General features: G+C 54.2%; 1 protein-coding gene across 1 annotated transcript in view; it reads left to right on the top strand.

Annotated features, from left to right (window-relative positions):
- Window positions 1–7,990, top strand: part of Tp73 (tumor protein p73) — a 61,937-nt gene extending 53,947 nt beyond the window's left edge. Inside the window, exons 7-14 of the mRNA XM_005368636.2 lie at window positions 247–356; window positions 544–686; window positions 1,045–1,133; window positions 1,809–1,936; window positions 2,310–2,458; window positions 3,194–3,332; window positions 3,731–3,824; window positions 4,940–7,990. Coding sequence (XP_005368693.1) covers window positions 247–356; window positions 544–686; window positions 1,045–1,133; window positions 1,809–1,936; window positions 2,310–2,458; window positions 3,194–3,332; window positions 3,731–3,824; window positions 4,940–5,275 — 1,188 coding nt within the window. The 3' untranslated portion in view covers window positions 5,276–7,990. The remainder of the gene's footprint in view (window positions 1–246; window positions 357–543; window positions 687–1,044; window positions 1,134–1,808; window positions 1,937–2,309; window positions 2,459–3,193; window positions 3,333–3,730; window positions 3,825–4,939) is intronic.
- Window positions 7,991–10,017: the final 2,027 nt, after the last annotated feature.

Raw genomic sequence — 10,017 nt, 5'->3', positions numbered from 1 at the left:
TGGATGGATGGATGGATGGATGATAGATGATGCAGAGAGATGGAGAGATGGATGGATAGTGCACAGACAGGATTAATAGATGGTGAGTGGTTGCGCAGGTAGATGGGTAGATGACAGAGAACCATAGTGCATCACTCCTATACCTATCTAGAACCAGGGCCAGACATGACAGCTAGAAGTCCCTTTTCCAGTTGGTTGGCTCTGCATACTGAAGCCAAGCCCTTTCCCTGTCTCCCCTGTGCACAGGTGGGGACAGAATTCACCACCATCCTGTACAACTTCATGTGTAACAGCAGCTGCGTAGGGGGCATGAACCGGAGGCCTATCCTTGTTATCATCACCTTGGAGACCCGGGAGTGAGTCTGCGGTGCCAGGATGGTAGGGGTGGGGCAGGGACTTGGGCCAGCACTGTGAGGGGCATGTCATGGACACAGAGAGGGCTTGCTCTCCTCAGAGGGCACTCAAGTCCAAGGCCAGTCCTGTGGGGTCTGCAGGCGGTGGACATGATCAGGAGTTCACCATTGTGCTGCGCCCACCCTACAGTGGACAGGTTCTGGGCCGCCGGTCTTTCGAGGGTCGCATCTGTGCCTGCCCTGGCCGTGACCGCAAAGCCGATGAAGACCACTACCGCGAGCAGCAGGCCCTGAATGAGAGCGCCACAAAGAATGGGGCTGCCAGTAAACGTGGTGCGTGGGGCTCTGGGCCAGGGTGGAGGACGGGTCATCCCTCAGGATGGAGTTGGACGTGCTGGGTGTGAGCTGGTGTGCCACCACAGAAAGACACCAAGCATGCTCACATCGGTGGGATGGATCTGGGTCTCAGTGGCCTGGGCCTAGAGGCCTCTCTGGCTGAACAGGGCAAGTGCAACCCAAGCCAACCCAAGACAGTTTCTTTGTCTCTATGCTCGAAGGCCAGGGCCAGGCGACTCTGGGCCCAGCTCCTCCTGGCCTGGGCTTGCACTGTACCCATGCTCCGCCCATGGCAGGTGTTCACCTGGGCACCTTGGCCCTCTGACTCACATGTCTTTCCTGACTTGCTTCCCAGCATTCAAGCAGAGCCCTCCCGCCATCCCGGCCCTGGGCGCTAACGTGAAGAAGAGGAGGCATGGGGATGAGGACATGTTCTACATGCATGTGAGTGACTGTCAGAATGAGCTGGGGAGGACAAGGCCTGGGGGTGCCCCTTACCGGAAAGCCCAGGTGGGCGAATTCCAGATGCCACAGAGATGGGCAAAGGTGGCATCTAAGCACCTGGGGTGGAGACTATGACCCTGGAGGAGATGGGGTTCGAAGGAGGCTCTGCTCAGAGTCAGACCCTGCAGTGCCCGAACTCAGTGAGTGTAAAGATGCCAGCCAGGTTAGCTCTGCATCCAAGAGACCCCCATAGTGGAGATTCAGTAGGAATCCATGATCCTACAGGGCACAGCCTGTGTTTACGTGACTCAGAGAACACTGGATGGTGGCAAGGTCATGAAGGGTTCTGAGAGAACGTTTTCTATTTCCTTGAGCATGGGTCCTGTTGCCTATAGCTGCCAGGTGGGAGGAGGAAGAGGAGAGCCTCTTAGTGGGAAGATTGGGCATGGAACTCTGAACCCCTGCAAACCCCCTTCCTGCATCTGCCTCTAGGCAGAGGAAAGAAAGCCAAGTTGTCCTGAGCTCTGGAGTGCAAGGGGACCCTGAGAGAAGAGCTACACTCTGCCACAAACCCGGGGTCCCTCCTAAGGCTCCAGCTGCCCCCTCCCACCAGAGGCATGGAGCCAGGGGAGGCTCCTGGGCACCTGGGCACAGGGTCTGCCTCTCTGTGCTCAGGTGCGAGGCAGGGAGAACTTTGAGATCTTGATGAAAGTCAAGGAGAGCCTCGAACTGATGGAACTTGTACCACAGCCTCTGGTCGACTCCTATCGACAGCAGCAACAGCAGCAGCTCCTACAGAGGCCGTGAGTGAACCCCACCATCTGGATGGGGAAGTGTGGATATTCTGACCCAGCAGTGAGAAGGCCAGGAGCCTGGGAGGTATGGCGCACAGTAGGACCAAGGCAGCTCAGTGCTCAGAGGCATCTTCTCCAGGAACTTAGCCTTCTGGGACTTAGCCCCCACCTTAACCACACCTCTGCCTCTTATGGGCCTTGTAAATGTTGATCAGGAGTGGGCAGGCGAGGCTGGTGTTGCTGGTGAGGTGTTCATCTTCCTGGTAGCTCTCCGAGAGGCGGGGTCTTCATCTACCTGCGTCCAGGGATGTCCGCAGAAGTGCCAGGTGAGAAAGGAGTTGCTTTTACCTCTTAGGAACGTATGCTGTTGTTCTCTAAGCAGGAGTCACATGCAGTCGTCATCCTATGGGCCCGTCCTCTCCCCGATAAACAAGGTACATGGTGGCATCAACAAGCTGCCCTCCGTCAACCAGCTGGTGGGCCAGCCTCCACCACACAGCTCGGCAGCTGGGCCCAACCTGGGACCCATGGGTGAGTCCCTAGAGCAGAGGACACCTCGTGTGGGCTGCAGAGACCCAAGGGGGGACTGGTTGGATTTACCAGTATCATAAACAGGACTGGTGGGGGACTCTTGATGGCTGCTTTCCCTGCCGCTTCAGCCTGGAGAAGGGCAATGGCCGTAGGGAGGTTGGCTGTCTTCATTCTGCCGCTTCAGCCTGGAGAAGGGCAATGGCCGTAGGGAGGTTGGCTGTCTTCATTCTAGTCCTAGGAGTCCTGTGTCTGGGGTTTTGAAGAAGTGGTTAGTTAATAACACATGCCTGGCCTATCCTCCCTCTTGAGGATGATCCCTAGTTTCACTCTGCCTCAGTTTCTCCATCAGCAAAATGGCAACACCAAGTCCCCTCATTTGAAGGATTATAGGACATGAGGCATCACAGCCGGGCAGGCTGGAATGTGGGTCTCCTCTGTAAGGTCTTTACATGGACATTAATGGATATGCTTCTGGCAATACGCCCAGGGGTGTCCCCCATAAGGGCCCCGGAACCTGGTAACACCCGTACGCCAGCTGCTAATCCCTGGCTCATTTAAACTAAGCGCCCTGTACACAGCCACATCCCACTTCCACCTCTTGAGGAAAAGAGTTGGGCCTACGGGTTCAGCCCTTGCTCAGCCTCAGACAGCCCTTACCAGGCTGGATCCTAACCTGGGACACTTCCCACCGCATGTGGAGCTGCTCTCAGATTCCTCCACCGTTCTTTTGCCCAGGCTCCGGGATGCTCAACAGTCACAGCCACACCATGACGGCCAACGGTGAGATGAACGGCGGCCACGGCTCCCAGACCATGGTTTCAGGGTCACACTGCACCCCGCCACCCCCCTATCACGCAGACCCAAGCCTCGTCAGGTGTGTGGGCCATGTCTGGGCCTGGGTTTGTGCTGCACCCCCTCTTCCTCACCTGCTACTAACTGTGGGTTCCTGCTCTGGAGGAGCAGCCTTGCATGTGGCTCTGTTTTATTCTGTGTTTGAATTGCTTGGCTGCCCCCAAAGGAAGACAGGCTAAGATGGTCGGATGTGTCGGGGCTCATCAGCAGGGATTGGCACAGAACCTTGGGAAGAAGGGCACTTGAGCCAGGACTCCTAGGCTGAGACACTGATGGCTGGCCATACCTTCTCCAAGGGACCAATGGCTTTGCCACTGCAATGGACAGTTCCCTCCCCAGCAAGACCGCTTACTCCTGGGAGACCTGAGCACACAGCCTAGCAATGGGAGTTAATGCTACCTTCTCAAATTCTCTCTGCAGTTTTTTAACAGGATTGGGGTGTCCAAACTGCATCGAATGTTTCACCTCCCAAGGGTTACAGAGCATCTACCACCTGCAGAACCTCACCATAGAGGTAAACACCGGCAGACCTTCGGGGATGTAGGGCCTGGCCTAAAGCAGAGTAGAGCGCACCATTTAGGGTGGCAAGCCGGGGGAACTCCCAGAGCCTTTCCCACGAACAATCAGATTCTGGTTCCTAGAAGCCAAAACAGGCTTGGGTGACTTGAAGGAGGCTGGGTGGACATGTGCTCTGGTCCCTGGGGGTGACCTGGAGGGCTTCCTCTTTTGTTAAAGCCCCCTGGTGCCGCAGCCAGACTACCTTTTATTTGGGGGGCTGGGATTTTTCCAGGACCCAGTGGTTAACAAGTGCAGGAGCCAGGAGAGAACAGGCCCAGAAAGAATAAACGGGGCCCAAAGACCAGCCTACACATACAACACAGAACATTCTGGACTGGGTGTGGACTAGAAGGGTGCTGGACGTCAAGACTGGAGCCCCAGCATCTGAGTACAGCCCAGTAACACAGCCAGCCTTGATTTGTCTGTCCACGGGACACAGCCTCAGGGCCCGGGGGCATCATCTCAGTCCCTCCTGCCCCTCCTAGAACTATTTCCTAGACTCCCGCCTAAGTTAGAGGACAGTCCATATCTGCCGCCTGCCCAGGGACCCAGGCTGGATACAGAGACTTACCAGAGGCGGTGAGGCCGGTGCCTGACCACCTGCATCTGTGTCACCACTATCTGCTTTCCTTCTATCTAGAGTCACATGCTAACCTTTGCCTCACTAGTGAGACTCATGCGCTTGAAGCTAAGGGATGAGCCTGGAGCCGCTGCCAACTAATGAGTGCCAAGGGGCAGCCTGGGGCCAGGAGACAGGTGGTCCCTTAGGCCCCCATCTCTGTTCTCACTGTGATCCACGTTCCAGGCTGCATGCGGCCCCCGGAGAGGCCTTCATCAAGGTCCCCTCCGACACTCCCACACGTCCTTTAGCTGTCCTACAAAACCGTGTGGCTAGACGCTGTGTGTGCTCAGGTGACCCTGATGCTGTCCCTCTCTGGGCTGCTCTGTCACCCACATTGCCGTGTCCTAATAAGTCAGAAGCTTCCTTGCAGGTAGGATGTCCCTGGTGTGGGGGACACACAACCCTGTAGTTTCTCTTTTATAACCACAAGGTGTCCGTCACTCCCGCAGGACCTCGGGGCCCTGAAAATCCCTGATCAGTACCGCATGACCATCTGGAGGGGCCTGCAGGACCTGAAGCAGAGCCATGACTGCGGGCAGCAGCTGCTTCGCACCAGCAGCAATGCGGCCACCATCTCCATCGGTGGCTCTGGAGAGCTTCAGCGGCAGCGCGTCATGGAAGCTGTCCATTTCCGCGTACGCCACACCATCACCATCCCTAACCGCGGAGGACCAGGTGGGGTGACGGGCCCCGACGAGTGGGCAGACTTTGGCTTTGACCTGCCTGACTGCAAGTCTCGGAAGCAACCCATCAAAGAGGAGTTCACAGAGACAGAGAGCCACTGAGAGCCGTGCCTTCTCCTTCCTCTGTGAGAAACCGCCCTTGCAAGCAGGACCCCTCAACTGTACCCATGGAAACAGCAAGGGCCCTTTGCCAGACGCCGTTTCCAAAGGAATGGCACTCATGAACTGCCCCTAGGAAACTTTTGGAACTGCCCTACCTACATGGACACGAGGCAGGTGGTGGGCCAAAGGCTGAGACAGGGGCTGTCCCTTTGTGGGTAGGTATGCCCATATCCACTCTCTACGCCCGCTCTTTCTTGAAGACTCTGCCATATCTAGGACAGAGCAAGAGCCTTTTCTCACTCACCCTCTGCCACAAAGTATTCTGGCGTCTTATCGCTCCTGCTATCTGTGAGCGGCCCGGCCACCATGTCTTCTGCAGGTTGATTCCAAACTGTGTCTTGAAGCTGAAGTCTGGAGACAGCCTCTGTAGGATGTGGGGATGGATCTGTCCCTCATGATGCCATTCTGCTGGTCCCCTAAGTCTCCTGCCCAGAACAAAGTCAGAGTCCAGGGGAGGCTGGAGGACCAGGGGAAGCTTTTGGCATCAGCGCTCAGCCAGCACCCATAGCTTCTGGCAACAGCCTCTCCACGGACCTCTCTCAGCAGACAGAGGGACAGTGGGACTCAGACTATTGAAAATTGAATTTTCAATATTTGATAAAATGTTACTCTTTCTATTTGATGGGTCAGCTTACTTTCTTCCCCCCAACCCCACCACTTTAACTTTCCCAGCATTCCTTTCTGTGATCAACCTAGTGAATTCCTGGCTTTTCCAGACACTGTTGTCAGCAAGCCTAGGAAAACCGAGTGTCTGTTGCCAGGATGGTTGGATGGGACAGTCGGAGAGGGCACAGCTGTGGGAGGGCAGGTCAAAGTCCAGCTGTGAGAAGATCATCTGTCCTGCCCAGCCTAAATGCTAGCTCATCCCCATGGGGGAACTGGGGCAGCTGCTGGGGGCTTCAGCCTTCATGGTGTACCCCAAAGACAGAGTGGCCTTGAAGAGACAGCTCCTGCTTATACTCAACCAACGGAGCTCTCTCTGCCTGCCAGAAACTGTGAACTCCTGCAGCGAGAGCCCTGGCAGTTCCTGCGGGAGTGGAGGACCACAGGGAGCCCCTGATGCCATAAAGCCTGATGCGCTGCCCAGACTCTGCGCGGCCAGCCATTCTCCTTTGGCCTGGCTTTGGTTAGCATGGCCCAACAGAGGCGGTGAAGACCATGGGATGGTAACACAGTCAGCACCACCAGGACTGGCTTCCTATTGGGCTGCCTCCTGGGAGCACAGGAGCAGACACTGCCAATCTTAGCAGGCTCTGCAAACTCAGGCTGCTATCACCCACACCACGCTTTGTGGGCCTCTGAGGGGCGGGGCTTGGGTGCACTCAGGGTAGATGCAGGTACCGGGTTGCCAGAGATCAGCTGATCATGTAGGCTCTTCCAACTGGACAGATGCTGCAGCTTAGCCTCGGGGTGGGGGTCCTAAGCAGGCCTGCACCCAGATGGTCTGCAGCAGCTGCAGCCGCTGGCTTAGAACTTCCTGGGTGCAGGGAGTGGCCATCTTGGCATACACTAACACACCTCACAAAGTGAGGGCAAGTATACCCTTCTTGTTGCACAGACGAGCAAACCGAGGCTAGACAGACTGCATTGCCTGCCTACAGTGTCAGGTCACAGTAGAGGTGTGTGACACTCCCGAGGCACACACAGCCCTATGCTACCTCAAGAACTACACTGAGGTAGCATAGGGATAGCATAGCATACTGTATCCTCACTCCTGGCTCTGTGAACCCCCCCTCTGAGATGTGCTTGAGTTCTGGGGTCTCACACAAGTATATCTCAGGCGTTGTCCAGGAGGAGCCATCCTAAGCGCCCCACTTCATGCTCCTGGGAAGGGTTAGGAGGACTTATTTAATGGTGGCTGTCAATAGGAAAGAACCCATTTGAGGACTCAGAGCTATGTGTCTCCTCAGAGTGCCTCAAGTGCCAAAGCTGCCTCAAGAGCCTTCAGGATCTGCCACACTTGAAGGGAACCGCCACGGACTATCTCCAGAGAATAAATGTCACAGGAACAAGCCTTGCCATTCTGAGAACACGTGTAGCTCTCCAGGAACCGGCCTTTGGGTCCAAAATAAACCCTGTTCGGCAAAACACAGAGATCAAGAGAAAGCCAATCTTTCAGTCACCAGGATTCCCGGAGCGCTGATGTGGTAGACTGGGAGTGAGTTTGGGGGTGACCTGGAGACAGTTGTTGAGCAATTGTGGGTACCTCGAGGCTGGACAAGTAGCCTCGCCACACATCAGCCTTTGTGGTCCCAGGAAGCTCCGTGTCTCCAGCTAACGGCTCTCTCTCATGGTCCTCCTGCACTGCTTGCCCCAGCTAACTGCTCTCATGGTCCTCCTGCACTGCTTGCCCCAGCTAACAGCTCTGGCTTGGGCTGCTTTGAGGTCACGGCATTGAGCTTGCAGCACCAGCCCTGGATCCCCATGTGAGAATCCTGCAAGGGTCAAAAGTTGCTACTTAGAACAGCATTTCAGACAGGGCACAAAAACCAAAACCAAACTGTCCATTTCCAGTGTAACGACATGCTTCTCCAGGCAGTATTGATGGATGTAGTCCAACGACTCTAGTCACTGTTTTGGGTAATGTCATCTTAGAAAAATGTGTTATTTTTTTAGCTGTGTTTTGGTGGGAATTTTTGTTTTTGTAATATAATAAAAAAATCACACGTTCCTGTGACTGGCTCTTATGATTAACCTCTCTCCCTTAGGCTTGTGAGGAGCGAGAGCAAGCACAGGCAGGAAGTGTGTGCACCTGCACAGGCCCAGCAGCACCCGCTGGATATCTGCATCTTTCCTGCAATTGTGCATCTGCCCCGTGGGCTGGAAAGGGGAGATTTGGGGACATCGCAGACACCTAGGTGATGTGTAGCCTGCATGCTCACCTCAGGAGGACTTACAGGAAGGAGTACACCTCTCCTGTCGGCTCTACTCACTCTTCGCCGTCACTTGGGCCTCTTTGTGGTCCTCAGACTTCTTGTTTTTCAGCCTGTGGACATGTCTTAGCAAAAATAAGGCTCTAAAAACCTACTCTGCTTTGAGGGAAGTTTGAGAGTTGAATGAAATTTAGAATAAGAGAGGCTGAGGTGAGATGGAGAGGGCCCAAGTTCCTCTTCACCTCCCGCAACTGCCGCTGCAGGAACAGCACAGTTCTAGAGTCTCCGTGCTGGCTGCCTTGACAAGGCGAGGGGCAAGATAAGGATGAGATGGTACAAGGTGAAGCCATGTGAGGCCAAGTGAGGCACAGCGCTCAGGTGAGCCCAAGTGAGGCACCTCGTTCTGGCTGTGACCCAAACACCACCGTGTGTTTGACACTTGTACACTCAATGCTCTTCATTCAATGACCTGGTTATTCCCTCTCTGATCCCTCATTGGTCCCCAGGGTCCACTGTGGAGGGTTGAAGGAGATGAACTGTAAGCACCCTTTCTGGGTGAGTGTGAAGCCTTGATCTAAGAAGCTTTTGGGGACCTGAGGCAAGGGAGCCAGCGCCCATATCACCAGATCTCATGACTTCGTGTGATAACCTACTAGGCATCATGAGGGCCCCAGAATTTGGGTTAGAACTCCAAGTGCTCCGTGCTCTCTCACTCAAACACCTAAGGAAGAGGGTTTACTATGATTGGGGGATCTGATGCTTAGGTGAATTTTAGGAGGTCTGAGACCCATGTCATCTCAGGGGTCCAAACTAACAGCTTTCTCTGGTTTCCTGAAGACCGCATAGAAAGGTTTAGCTATTTGGCTGAACTAGATAGAGAATCCAAATTCAGCAAAAATCCTGCTGTCCCCAAGAGGGTCTGTGGTTATTATTTTTGTGACTGGAATCTCTGTAGTTAAAATGAGATCATTACTGCATGAATCATTATACAGTCCAGCTGGTCCCAGACCTGAGCCTTTGGTGAAGACATTTGAGCCTTTGAAAGAGAACCCTTTAATATACATGAGGCTTGTTTCTGGAGTGTTATGATGGTGTCTAATGATGTATGTATGGAATGCGGCTAATTCCAGGGTGAAATTTAGGGGATGGCAGGTCTCTTGCTAGGGTCTGTCCATAAAGTCAGGGGCTAGCCTAAAAGCCCTGAGGTAAGAGAGTCCCCAGGAGCTGCTGAGCAACCTGGGAGAAGGGTCTTGCCATTACAAGAAAAATGGGAGCTGAGAGTCTGGGTGGACAGGAATATGAGAAAGAGCCTCTCTTTAGATCTTACAGTGTGATCCAGGAGGTGCTGACAGGCGTCTTCCCCAAGACGGTAAAAGGACTGGGACATACAGGTCCAATTGAGAGCATAGCCTCATGCATGGTCCTGGACCCTTGTGTAGGATCCATCTGACTTCCTTATTGTTGAAGTGGAAGTGTTTTCTGGGGTGTGGCAGGAGTACAGAAGCCCACTAGCCAGGAATTCACCAAGAGAGGCTTCAGCCTTTCTGTGCTTCAAGATATAGGATATTGGGGACTTCCAGGAAATTTGTTAAAGACTTTAAGAGCTGTTGCCTCTCTTAGTGAACACCCAGAAATGGCGCTCTACCAGATGGCATAGGGAGCTTGTCTGGTGACACAGAAGCATTTAGGGAGGGTCTTTGAGTACCAGATGACTCCAGGCCACTTCAGGACAGGGGGCTGAAGAATTTCATAAGAGCCTCTAGACTCACAAGATGCCTTAACTGGACTTGACATTTAGATATGACACTC

Source organism: Microtus ochrogaster, unplaced genomic scaffold (genome assembly GCF_000317375.1).
Source record: "Microtus ochrogaster isolate Prairie Vole_2 unplaced genomic scaffold, MicOch1.0 UNK38, whole genome shotgun sequence".
NCBI classification, from domain to species: Eukaryota; Metazoa; Chordata; class Mammalia; order Rodentia; family Cricetidae; genus Microtus; species Microtus ochrogaster.
This window is presented reverse-complemented; position numbering and strand designations above follow the sequence as displayed.